This window comes from Lygodium microphyllum, chromosome 6 (assembly GCF_053477565.2).
Source record: "Lygodium microphyllum isolate KBCC chromosome 6, Lygodium_microphyllum_v1.1.10, whole genome shotgun sequence".
Lineage (NCBI taxonomy): Eukaryota > Viridiplantae > Streptophyta > Polypodiopsida > Schizaeales > Lygodiaceae > Lygodium > Lygodium microphyllum.
In genome coordinates, this window is record NC_141140.1 from 46,477,142 (window position 1) to 46,490,886 (window position 13,745).

The window sequence follows — 13,745 nt, forward strand, 5'->3', positions numbered from 1 at the left end:
GGAGATTGGGCTTGTGACGCGGATGCAATGGAAAAGGGCTTTAAATCCCGGGTTACAATGGACTTAATAGGGTCTCTATGGGTAGGACTTTACAGCCGGGGAAAAATGGCTTTTGGGGGGATGCAAGGGGAAAGGGGATTTAAATGAAAACCGCGGGTAAAATTTGCTTGGGTGGGGAATCCATAGGAAGGGGGCGTGAAAACCCGAGCTAAGGTGGACTTTATAGGGGATGCAAGGGGAAAGGGTGCTTAAATCCGGAGGGGTTATAAAGACCGCTTGGGAAGGGGCTTATGAAAGTCCACAAGAGGGACTTTCCATATGAAAGGGGCCTTAAAGGACCCCCCCCTTAGAAGCTTCTAAGAAGCTTAGAAGCTTCTAAGGCTTGTAGCCTAGCACGTGGCCGAATTAAGGACGGCGGATAATTAAGCAGCGGTGGCGTATCAAGGCTGCTGACGAATGGCAGCGTCGACTTGGTCCACAGGCGGCAGCCTCTTCAATCAACAGCAACTCCTCCCTCATGATGTTTGCACGCAATGATGTCAGCCTCTCTCTCCTTCCTCTACAGCAGCGATTCGCTGTCCTATCTCTCGTTCAGCCCCTCCCTTCTTCTTGAAATGGCCATGGTTTTTATAGGTAGAGGGAGAGGTACCTCCCTCCCTCCACGCGGCCTGATGCATGAGCATCAAGCCCTCCATGCTCCAGCACGGTGCACAGTCATCGTGCCTCCCCTCCCTCTCCTCCAGCACAACTGTCGACTGGGGAAGGGAGGGGATAATTTTAAAAAAAATTGCTATTATCTAACTTAAGAGAAGATTCATATGCAAGAATATTACACAATAAATCAATGAGACAAATGTTGCAAATTCAAAAGCATTTCCTTTATGTGTTTTTCACAAAAATGAAGATGAAAGTATTAAGCATCTATTTTAGAACTACATTGAGGTTCAAGCCCTATGGAGTCAAATTAAGAAAGCACATGGAGAAGATTTAACTTCCATCATTTGGTCAACTGGAAGCAAACTATTCTTGGTGAGAGGGGCAACCTTAGCAAACTTTCTAAAAGGATTTGCATTGTTCATAAGGGATCAATCACTAAAATAGTCTAGTCTTTGAAAAATGATGTGGTCTACACTTGTGTTAATGATGCTAGAGAACTCTTAGCTAGCCCCAAATACTAGGATTGTTTTAAAAGTCCATATTATTTTGTTTAAGAAGCTTGCTAAAAGTATGATGCCTTTGTCCCCATAAATAGATAGATTAAAAGCTTAGCTTGAAGATCTAGTTTCATACCTTGATCTACTCCTTTTTCGAGTGATGTAGATATTCATAGTAACATAACCCATGCATTACCAAAAAACTGAACCACCAAGCAAAAAGCTTAGAAAGCATCTCGTTTGGTTTATCATAGGGGCCTAGTAAACTTTATCAAAGTTCAACAAAATATGAACAAACAAACATGACACATTGCAATGCCCTACATACTATTAGGCCCATGAGAAGAAATGTGGAGCTTAGAAAGCATTTCATTTGGTTTATCATAGGCCTAGTAAATGGCATCGGAGTTCAACAAATATGAAGAAACAAAGATGATAACACATTGCCATGCCCTGCCTACCATTATGCCATGAGAAGAAATGTGATAGTAACAAATGGTCTATCATCTCTATAAATATTGTAAGAAGGCCCCAAAATAAGGGTGGGTGCAATCGGTTTTTGTTTAGGTGGTGAGCCGACTCCTCAAATCAGGGATGGGAATGAACCCGGCCCCTCCGTGAATTTAAGCAAGTGATACATATATACATTGTTGCTATGGTATGGTAGTCTTAGTTTTATTACACCTGTAACCCAATTTGATTATTCCTCTGAACAGTGCCATGATCGCGGTGATGGCAAGTGGTAGACTTGTAGGAGATCCATCTATCAATTCCTGTATTGAGATCTCTGTTTTTCTGGGTGTCTGTTTACCCCTTGTAAGGAAAGAGTAGAGGAAACGACTGCGTATGTGTACATATGTATTGAGAGGAACTATGTATAGGCTTATGGTGGAAGGTGTATGCTGACATTGTGAATGGAGGAGGGCTTGTTTCTCAGGCAGCAGATATGGATCCCCGAACTGGAGATTCATTCCCATCCTTCGAGTGATCGCGAGAGAAAGCGGTTGAGTCTGCTGTTGCCGCTCTCTTGATGGCTCTCCTGACCAGATAGCCCCTCACCCAAGGGGTCACGTCCTCGTTGAGCTTTATCATCACAAAGAAGATGATCCTGTATATGAACACCATTGCCAATATCACACTCAAATCCCACCATTTGGACCTGTTCACGTCTATCTGGAACACCTGCGTCAGCAGGTAGTCCCCTTGTATTATCGGATTGCCGCTCTGATCCTCGAATACTAGCCCGTGTAGGTCGTTCTGGTATTGCCCCTGCCAGCAGCACAAAACCAGTGGAACATGTCAAAATTTCATCCCTTTGCCTCTTTCCCCCGATGGAACATTCCAAGTGCCTGTAATTTCCAAAAGGAAGAATCGTAGAAGATCGAAGTTCTCAGATAGAGCCTAGAGAGGCCATTAATCCTACCTTTAAATTTTTTGCAAGTTTACCTCTAAACCTAAACCTAAAGTGGTCCTTCTCGAGTAATCCCACCTCTAAATTTTGAAATTTTGAATTCTACTAGTGTAATTCCACCTACAAATTTAGCTGTAGTCTCTCCCATCTACTGTGATCCTACTTATAAGTTTTGGAATTCTACCTTCCTTTAACATTACATTTAAGAGGTGAAAGAACCTTCAAAATTTGAAGGATTTAAGTATAAAAAGGTCCACGTATGGGTGTTTTACCACTCAAATTTTTCATTGAAAAAGTGGAGCACCGGTGGCCAGAGGACAGAGATAAGGTAGCCATGGCTCACGGTGGCAATTCCCAGAGACGACACATCACGTTTAATGCTGAGACAGCGCCATACAGGCTTGATGTGTAACAACAGTGTACTTTTGATTGGACTACTCACCAAAGCGTGTGATTTTTCACTTGTGGTGTTACTGCTTGGACATAAACGCAGAAAGCAACCATTCTCGGCGAGTCGCGACTGAATAAGACCCACCAACAACGTATTGATAATTGGAGTGTGATGGGACTTTATTACCTGGAGTGCCCAAAAGTCGAAGCTCATGTAAGCCACAGGATATTTCCACACAGGGTCAGGAATGTCGTTGGGTAAGCGGAAGTAGCCAGCAACCAACATAAAAATTCCCTGCAATGCAGTACGCTCATGTTTCTTACCTCGTGGAGTCAAAGAATTAAACAGGCATAGCCGAAGCCTCTGGAAAGATCAATGGACAAGCTCCAATTTGTAAAGCAAAACATGTGTACCAACAATAGTGCAACGATAACATTAGAATGATTTCAGACTCACAATGACAAGCTTTCTATAACTTCCGGAAAAGGTACCCCAGAGTTTACCAACATCTCAAAAACAGCAAATGTAGTGTCACTGAGGCTAGTGCACCTTCTTCGGCTTTCATTCTCTCCATGATTTGAGGGTATACTTGTTAGATTGCAAGAAAGTTTTAACAGGTCCTGATGTAGCACTACCCTAAGCCATAACTTTGAAACCCATTTTGGGCATGATGCCTATCCTGAACTTCGGATGACACCTTAAAGTTTGGGGCAAGGTGACATTGTGAAGCCTAAAGACATTGTACGGTGTCAGGGATGTGCAGGTAAAGACAATAATATATTTATAAACATGATATGCATTATATGTTAAGGCTGTCTTATACAATATGAATCCTGCATCTTGCATGAAATTTAAAACCTTAGAGATTCAAATATTTTATAGTTGATGCAAATGTATAGTTTATAGTATTAATTCTAAGTCCAACCTTACAGCTTCGACAAACTACAAAAGTGTCCAAAGAGTCATGGACTTTTTTGGTTCAAGCCCAATGTTAGGTGTGAAATTTAAGGCTCCACATTGATCTTGTAATGACCCAGATGTCTAAGTTTTACTGCAGTTAAAGTGCATATATGCAAGGACGCTGAAAGCACTTCTCTAGTTCTGGAAGGGTTGTAATACATAAAGCTCTGCTGTGATTGTTTGCACATGAGGAAGTGGCAATTCAAGCTGCAATATCACTGCAGGCAACTTTCCCCCTCCCAAATGATTTGGTGAGCCCCTCAAAGTCGTTTCATCCTTTCTTTTTTGTCTGTAAAAACCCTGACACGAAATATCAATGCCTGTCAAATGTGCAAACGTACCTGGATTCCTGCTCCTGTGATAATGCCCATGAGGAAGTTGGGCACCACGCTTGCAATGGCCATCATGAGCCCCTCCACCACCATGACACTAAAGAACAGGCCCAGAGTGAAGAAAGCATAGTGCTCAAACCCTGGGTGCAAACGCACCATGAAGTAGCAAATGGAAGCAGACACCACGGATATGACAAACAAAAAGGGCGTTGAGGAGAGGGTGTTCCCTATCACAAAGCTCATCACTCCATAGTGCCCATTAAGCCTCTCCTTCTGGAAAACCTGAAATTGACCCAAACGTTTATTGTAACACTTGTAACCCGACCTCTTATCTACTAAATGCATTTGTATGAAGAATACTTCAAAACTCACCTTCATGTCTTCCACAAAAGACGGAAATCCACCAATTGACATGAATGTTACAAAACCAAAGATGAAGGCTCCACAAGATCCTCTAGCCTGTCACAAGTTCCAAACCCATTCTAATGAAACACTGTTGTTTTCTACCACAATATTAATAAGTTTTTGACATTTTCCCACGCGAGAAAATGGACTTTCTCTCTCTTGTTTTTCTCTATAGTGTTCAACATCATGAGCTTCTGTGAAAGGAGGGACTTCTGTGAGGGAGGAACCGCATACCTAGCTAGGTGCAATAGGGGGCAGGAACCGAACCTAGCTAGGTATGTAGTCCCTCCCTTGGGGAAGCTCATGATGTTGTTATGAATTCACGGTGTCAGAATTATGATGAGAATTTATCTAAAACTTGTTACTATATATATATGTGTGTGTGTGTGTGTAAATTTGCGGTTGAAGAAACTACTAAACAAGCTGCAATTGAAAACCTTTAAGGACAAATCAATTACACAAGCTCAAAGTACAAGGAAGGAAACATGAATTAGCTTACTCACCAAGATAGCAGTGTAGCTATTGCCCACATTGTAGTAGACAGTCCCTACACAAAGGCTCACAAGGATGTAGATGACCAAACGGAGCCAGTAATAGCCAACATCCCTCGACATATTTGTAAAGGAGCGCCGGGTGAGCGTCATTGCCTGCATAAAGAAGCTAGCTTGGCTGCCAGACGACTCAAGCACAGTACCTTTCTGCATCAACAACGTGAACATCACAAGCATGCAGTAAGCATTTATGATAGAAATTCAAATGAACACATGATAGACTAGAGTTTGGCAGATCATCATAAGAAGTTTTAACGTTTTCCCTTGGGGAAAAAGGAGCTCTTTTACCTCAGTTTTCCCTATAGTGTTCAACATCATGAGCTTCTGCTTGGAAGTGACCCTGTACCTCATTAGGTGCGGTTGCAGAAGCTCATGACGTTGTCTTAGATTCACAACGTGGGAATTACAGTGGGAATTTGTCTTAAACTTCTTGTGCATGCTAATACGGCACAGCACTTACTCTATATGATATCTGCAGCGCCTTGGATGCTGCATCCAGAGCATATTGTGATCTGCGGTAGGATTCTAACAGTGTACTTATAATTTTTGTCGTTGGGCAGTTCTCCAATGGATCAGTTGTGGCATCTATCTGGAATACGGACAATGGAAAGGAGATTAAAACTCCTGATTAGTGCCTCGATAGGCCCATATACCGTACCTATTGATATCGTCTGTCTACTGTCCAAAGATAAGGAGTATTGTTGAGGCAGGTAGACAAAAGATAGAGAACATACGTGAGAGGGTTTATAGGACGTCTTCAATGATTCTTTCACTCTGTCGAAGTCGGCATTGATGCAGCGAAGGTAATGATCCGAGGGATTCCGAAGAGGAGGGCAAGGAAAGCCTGATGCTGCAAAAAACTGGGGCAAGCAGAAAACACAATGCAAAACCATCATTTGTTTAGGCAAAAGCTCATCGTCCAACAGAAGATGACATGTTCCGTATGTTGAAGCCAAAAACAGATTTTGAAATGGGTAAGATCGCAAAAGAAGCATCATAGGCCAGTATGAGCCAAGCATCGAGGCAGGAGAACTTTCGTTCAACACGTTCTGACATAGTAAACCTTCGAGCAACCAATACGAAATTAACTACACAAATTTATACCTACAAACAATGTCATCAACAATCAAGGTCACCGTGATGAAATCACCGACATACATTGCAAGCTTTCGCATATGAACACATGTTAAGCAAACACAAGATTCTGAACGATCAGCTTCATCACGATAGCATAGACATACAGAAACGCATCGCAAGCTGTGGCATACAAAGATGCATTTTTGCACGCAAGATTCTGAGCAATGTCTTTCATCATGACAGACATACAGGCATGCATTGCAAGCTTCTGGGAAACCGGTAGACGTGTGAGATTTACATCGCAATGAGCAAGATGATAGAGGAGGGGTGCTTACATTGCAAGCTTCGGTAGCTTGTCCGAAGTAGATGGTGCGGCCACCGGAGAGCAAGCAGAGGCTGTCGAACAGCTCGAAGACCTCGCTGCTGGGCTGGTGGATGGCCGCCACGATGGTCCGCCCATCTCTCGCCAGGTTGCTTATGGTTTGCGTCACAAAGAAAGCAGACGCACTGCATACCAGCATTACAAAACCAAAGCGAATCGCTCGATCAGTAATAAAACTTAGAATAGTACTTAGAACTAACGGTTTTTGCCAACTGGTAAGCCTATTACTGCAGTTGGAAAATGTATTTCACAATTGATAGTTCATTAGTTGAATATTTGCAAACAATTGGGAGTTCATTGGTTTTCTTTTTTTTAATTTTTTTTAAAAATAAATGATGCGAAGTATACTAGTAATGAAGTATCAACCACTAGCGGTGGGGACGTGTCTTAGTTTGCCAAAAAGCACAAGTGACATCTCTCCTCCCCCAAGCCCTACCCACTCAACCAAGAATCAATCACACATGATGCACCTAGTACTCCTGTAGAATTGAGCTGCTACTTCATGGTATTGGAAGTTCATTGTTAATAGCACGGCAACCCAACCCAACCCAATGTGTGCGTTGCCCAACCTCAACCCACACTCAAACGAGTTGAGTTATGATCTCATTGGCTCATTAGTGCAATATCCTTTTAATATTCTTCATTAATCAACCTACACTAGGTACAAGCTAAGCTTCACAGAAGGGGGTTAGCAATGATGACTAGCAATGTCGCATTCAAGGTTTTCAAAATGATGGAAGAACATACATTGCACTTGGAGCAAAGCCACGTGGCTTATGTAGAATGATGACTAGCAATGTCACATTCAAGGTTTTCAAAATGATGCAAGAACATACATTGCACTTGGAGCAAAGCCACATGGCTTATGTAAAATGATCGTGATCATTTGTTGCTCTTCTTCGTCATCTTCTTGCAATACATGTGTGTTTTTATATTTCAACTATTGACAAATAAAGAGATATTTCGAAGTAGATCTACACCGCATTTCAAATTGGTTTTGCCCATGGGGTAGGTTGCCTATGATGACCCAACCCTCATTGACTATAGCCTTTTCTTGCAACCCAAGGTTGTAGTTTTGTAGAATCAAGTTTTTGTGCCAAAAGTTAATGACTTCTTGAGATTTATGCTAAACAAAGATATTCTAATTTTAGCTTAAAAAATTAAACTAGGAGTGTAGGCAAGGCTTTAACATACAAAATAAACAAAGGAGATAAAGGGACTAATGTGATTGAACAAAATGATTGCAAATTCTAATAGTATTAATTTTAGGGAGAACATTTAGCCCATGAAACCTTGGTAGACAAATCCAAAGGCATTTTGAACTTGCATGCTTGCTATGAAAAATATCCATATTCCATCTCGCCAATAATAAAGTTTAAGATATATTGTAGAAAATGTTTGTGTTGTGTGAGAGCATTAGCAAAAGGACATTTCTTTTCAGACTAGTTCATATGGCTGATAATAAATATCCATGTTCCATCTCGTCGATAATAAATTTTAAGATATATTGTAGAAAATTTTCTCTTGGGTCGCATTAGCAAAGGGACATGTGTTTTCAGACTAATTCATTCTGTCAAGTCTAAATCTGGTCGAAGATCAAACAAGCGTGCATGCATGTGTGAAGAAGCATTTGCATCTTGTTTTTCAAAAACACAAACTGTTTTTATTCCCAGAAGAAATGGCTACTTTTTTTGTTTGAAGAAAACCAACTTTAGTGACTCAAAAAGACTCCATCTAAAAAGCACATGGCATAATGGGCAATCTTGAAGCCTATAAGAGCATGTTACAAAATGAACTTGAAACTAGAGAGAATTTTTAGAATGCATAGAGTGGATTTTCATTCCACCTTCCCATGAGTTTTCATTGCAGGCAATTAAAGGTATTCTTCCTTTTTGGCGAAATAATAACCTAAAGGTTTTACCTCTTTCCTAGGTCAAAGTGCATAGGCAAACTAGCTACAAATCAACTTGGTGAGTAGTAGTTGCAAATGCACAAACCCACCTTGAATTCCAGAAAAAGGAATGTTTAATTCGACGTGTGAAAGGGTTTTTCTATGAAATACTAGTGCTTTTTCCATTTTGAAATACGTGGTAGGAAACCTCTCTAAAACAAGAGCTTTCCTTTTATGGTAACGTATTAGATTGTACTAGGTGCTCCTCGCCTAGATTGGCGGGCGTGATTTGTTTTGGGGGGGGGGGGGGGGGGGGGCAGGTGCCACACCTCCAGCACCCACCCCTGCGTTCTCTTTTTTTTTTTAGGGGAGGTGGGGGCTGCCACGTGGCACCCGCCCCCCACCTGTCCTTAACTAATAGTATAGACTTATTGATGATTAATGGATTTGGTAGTGCAATCCGTTTAGATAGTATTTATTGATGATGATATTATTATTGATGGATTTGGTAGTCCCAATCGTCTGTTTTGAACAATGGACTTCCCATAACTCGCACAAACGATACTTTTGCGGAAACAAAGGAAAAGACGTGCTGGTCTCTCGCGTTCATGAAGAAGAGATGACCAGAAAGAAAGGCGAGCAACATAAACATGGCGGATGCAGGTGGCTTGAAGAAATGGCAAGTCAAAAAGAGGGGGGATGCAGCGGATATCGTGGCGGAATCCGATGGTCGGGGAGGGTCGGTGACGGGGAGAGAGAGAGAGAGAGTGTGTGTGTGTTTTTGAAGATTGTTTTGGGGGGGGGGGGGACCCGGCGCGGGTGAGGGGGCGTTGGGTGCCTGTGTGTAGAGAGTAAAGACGCACTCACACACGTTACCTGTCGAGGCCGCTGGTGGGCTCGTCGAGGAAGAGGAGGCGGGGGCGGAGGAGGATCTCGATGGCGATGCTGAGGCGGCGCCTCTCGCCGCCGCTGATGCCGCGCAGGTGCCAGTTCCCCACCGGCGTGTCCGCGCACTCCTGCAACCCCATCTCCTCCATGGCCGCCTCCACGATCGCCTCCTTCTCCCGCCTCCCCAGCCGCCCTGGCAACCTCAGCTGCGCCGAGTACCAGATGCTCTCCCGCACGCTCAGCGTCCCCGTCAGGTTGTCTTCCTGCGTCACGTACGCCTGCCAAGAAGGATATCCATTACTACTACATTACCATCACCATGTATCATCCGTTAAGTCAAAATTCATTATCCAGCAATATATGCATTCCCATATCTTAAAACTGTCGCGAGTCGCGACACCATGACTATGAGCTTCGCCAAGGGAGCCACCCCCCCAGCATGTTGCAAATTAATAGGGCTAACATGACCCCCATTGGCACCTTCAATCCTCCCCACTACTAAAAAGATGCTAGGCACTGACAATCCTCCCCACTACTAAAAGATGCTAGGCACTGGACGCTAATGTTATCTTACCCCATATTACCAGGACTCAGATAACTCTCATCCATGATGCTTGGACTCACATAACTCCAGTCTCCCATCCATGCTAAGCATCGGGTTGCTGAGTCGCTGCATCCACACCCGCAATCCCTTCCCCCCTACAAGACGCTATAAATAGCTGGCTTCCTCTCTTTTAGACGTTCACGATGTCAAACGCATCCTACCAGCTACGCTGAGGACAATGTTCCAATCCCCATTTCATCCCCTTCGAAGCCTCACATGTTCACGCTACTACACTCGACCGCAGCCTGCGAACCCCACTCCATTGCTCACAGGAAAAAAAATCTCAACCCTTCAAAATAATCATGGTACTAATCACTACTCAGCAATCATTGATCTGTTATCAAAGTACTACCAATCACTAATCCTGAATTACCCTCTAATATATTATCATAACTCAATTTGACAATTAGCAGCAAACATCTCTTTGATGGTTGACCTTTCCTTATTTTCAACAATTTGGAATTTTTAATATGCTTCGTTGCTTAGCCCCGGCTCGCCAGCTGTATCCAAAATATGCTGGGTCCCTTGATTTTCCTTTTCTTTTGAATTTTTATTTTCCAATCCACTGAAAATGTACGGCTCACGCTGTCCTGGGGAGCTTCACTGGTGACTGAACCCATCATCACCCATAGCCTGTCTCTGGCAAATTTTGAATTCGCATTGCCTCGGGAGGACTTGGTCATTGTATCCATTTACGTGTATGTGTTTCCGTGACGAGGTCATATACACAGCTTAATAATAATAACAACGCAGTTTTGGTTTACATGAAGTTATGAAGCCAGCATAATCATCAGAACCTCTTCCTCTATTGTCCCTAAAATCTGTGTTATTAAGCTCCGTATGAAATAAGATTAGAGGGGCCTTACCGCTATTCCATATGTCAGCTTCTTCTTGTGCCCGTTCAATAACACACTGCCCTTCTGAGCGGTATTGGTGGCAAGCCTCCCTGAAACACACCATACAGTAAAATTGAAACCGCTCAGTAAGGGCCTCAAAGTAAATCTTCCTGTTATTGTATCTCATGTCTTATGCCATGCGACTACGTGTACTGACTTCTCTCATCAGTTCAGATGCGGATGTGTGCGTATACTGTGTGACTCCATTTGCTTATCATCTCGCTGACAAGCTGTTCCGTGGCATTGACATGGTAACTCAACACACACGAACAAGCTGGATTGCTAAATCAATTACCTGAGAGAGCATCCAACAAAGTCGACTTTCCGGACCCGGATGGACCCATGATGGCCATCAATTGGCCTGGTTCTGCATACCCTGTCAATTCATGAAGAACTGTCTTGGACTCCCCTTTGTAGTTGAGCACCTTCACCGTCAAATCCCTCCACGCCAGCCAAGCAGACACATCTTCAACGCCATCAGCAGCAATCGTGCTAACTTGGCTGGTCCAAAGGGTGGAGCTCAAAGGACTGAGTCCTCTTCCTATGACTGCACCATTTTTACTTACGTCCCGGGAATCAACTTCTAGCACTGCATGATGATGATCCTGGCCGCCATTATTATTGCTGTATTTAAGATGATTAAAATGGTCCGTTTCTCCTCCTACTACTCCTGCTCCTGAAGGAGCCACCATGTTTGTCATAATTACTGCTGCAATTCCTCCGCTGACAATGCAAGAATCCAGTTAAACCTTGGCCTCCTCTTAATGAAGCTGCGGCGTCAGAGTCTGAAACTCTTGCTAGTACTGCCTAATACGTGCCTCGATCAACAGCTCGCTATTATCAATCCATTAGAGCTACAACAAGCCTTCTCCTCTCTGATGAATAGTGCAAGTGGTTGGCCAGCATGTGCTCCGCATGTGAAAGCAGATACACGATGCTGGGAAGAGCCGTCAATCAACAGTCATATAAAAAGGAGAGGACAAGAGGAAAACTCCGGCACGAGAGAGAGAGAGAGACTTCGTTGTCACAACACTAGGCAAGCTGCGAAACTGTTAGAACAGGAGCGAGTTTTTCAAAACGACAAGGATGGCACGTCTAACGGCCCAGAAAGAAACAAGAAAGGTTTAAAAAGCAGAAGCGGAACTTGGAAGAAGAAGAGGAGGGAGGAAGAGTAGTCTAAGCCAGTGGTATACGCCTCTCTGAGACTGAGAGAGAGGGATTCTCTCTCTGAGAGAGAGAGAGAGAGGGAGAGAGAGGTGAGTGGCAGTATGTAAGTGTATGTGTGTTGGGGCCGAGAAAGGAGTCGTATTTGTGGAACGATCAATATACCTAACCTACCGACGTGTGTGCTGCAAAGTGGCGAGAGAACATGGACAAGTACGTGCAGACAAAGGATGGTGGCAAGGCAAGCTGTGATTTCTTTTCCCTCGTGAGTCATAGGAAGGGCCCAGCGGAGTTAATGAGCGGGAGGGGGCAGGTGCGTCAATGGGACTTCATTTACTACGTTTTGACTCATGATGGTGGTGATGATGAGGACTCCGGAGGAAGGGAGGAACTTGGAAGGAAGATTCAAGACATGATGCTTTGTGGACGTCCGGGGGAGGCACTTGCCACCGCTCCAGCCTCCCACCAAACCAACCAGGTTTGGGGGGCGGGCGGTGTTTTATGCGCCAATCGAATGCGCTGTTTTTGTCTCCGCTCGTTGTGTGCCTGACAAGTGGATTTTCGAGTCGCTCTCCTTCCCCCGCTTTTAATTAATGAATTGAAAAAGATATATCGGATGAAATAATGTAGGAGGGAGGGACTAACAAGTTTCAGCCAGCGATGACACGTTATACTACCTGTTCAAACTTCACATCCGAGACTTCCCGGTTTCTATCAAAGTGCTTTTTCTTTTGTCTAATCTGGAATTTAAAGCATTAGATAGATGATAGATGAAAAGTGCTAGCCTTAAGTTGTTGGAGTGTGGTTGAGAAAGATGCTTGTGGCCACTCCAAGAAGAGAGAGGCTAGAGCCCATCCACATGCACATCAATCGACTTGTAGTAGAGGGTAGATGTCTACATCCAATTTAACCTTGCATGGATCTCACCAATTGATAGGAGATAGAACATGACAAGAGAAGAGACACACACACACACACTCACACTCTTGGTTGGAATGTGGCTGAGAAAGATGCTTGTGGCCACTCCAATAAGAGAGAGGCTAGAGCCCATCCACATGCGCATCCATCGACTTGTAGCAGAGGGTAGTTGTCTACATCCAGGTTAAACTTGGCATGGATCTCGCCAATTGATAGGAGATAGAACATGACAAGAGAAGGGAGACACACATGTGCATGTGCTTGAGTGCACGCGTGTGTGATCAACAAGCTCCAATTGCAAATCAAGACACCATATCATCTTTTTGTAGTGATGCAAGTACCCTCATTTCTATCAAGAGCACTTAATCAACTTTGCTCAGTCCTTCAAAAGGGGGAGTTCGCCTCACCACCACCCCTCTATGTACACAATTGACTGGCTTATATGGATGCACACTAGTCAATGAACCTACATGTACCCTCGGGGGGGTCACTCATGAATATATGTATATATAACGTGAGTTCAAAATAAGGAGTTTTTAAAACATTAGTTTTATACAATTTTTACATACAGAAGGGTGTTATATAAAGGGGTTACTTACAGATTGAATAGAAAAGGGTTGTGTTTTATTCAAGAAAAATTCACAGATTAGGATATTTATAAATAGGCCATGAAGGCACGTTATATAGAGAATATATATATAGTGAACTCCCCAAGCATGTA

General features: G+C 43.4%; 1 protein-coding gene across 1 annotated transcript; it reads right to left on the minus strand.

Annotated features, from left to right (window-relative positions):
- Positions 1-1,640: 1,640 nt before the first annotated feature.
- On the minus strand, positions 1,641-12,236 carry LOC148034522 (ABC transporter G family member 11-like). Its single transcript, XM_087679463.1, has 11 exons — positions 11,238-12,236; positions 10,913-10,992; positions 9,431-9,720; positions 6,617-6,788; positions 5,939-6,064; positions 5,665-5,793; positions 5,157-5,351; positions 4,621-4,707; positions 4,258-4,530; positions 3,143-3,250; positions 1,641-2,423 (listed from the first exon to the last, which is right to left on the minus strand). The coding sequence occupies exons 1-11, from the start codon at positions 11,641-11,643 to the stop codon at positions 2,088-2,090; spliced, it is 2,202 nt and encodes a 733-aa protein (XP_087535589.1). The 5' UTR covers positions 11,644-12,236; the 3' UTR covers positions 1,641-2,087.
- Between the last annotated feature and the right edge of the window lie 1,509 nt (positions 12,237-13,745).

Excerpts from the sequence above, each read along its gene's own strand:
- LOC148034522 (XM_087679463.1), bottom strand. The coding sequence starts at position 11,643 with ATGACAAACATGGTGGCTCCTTCAGGAGCAGGAGTAGTAGGAGGAGAA. Across the intron at positions 10,993-11,237 it reads TTTGTTGGATGCTCTCTCAG|GGAGGCTTGCCACCAATACC; the intron begins GTAATTGATTTA and ends GGTGTGTTTCAG. Across the intron at positions 3,251-4,257 it reads TCACAGGAGCAGGAATCCAG|GGAATTTTTATGTTGGTTGC; the intron begins GTACGTTTGCAC and ends ACTGCATTGCAG.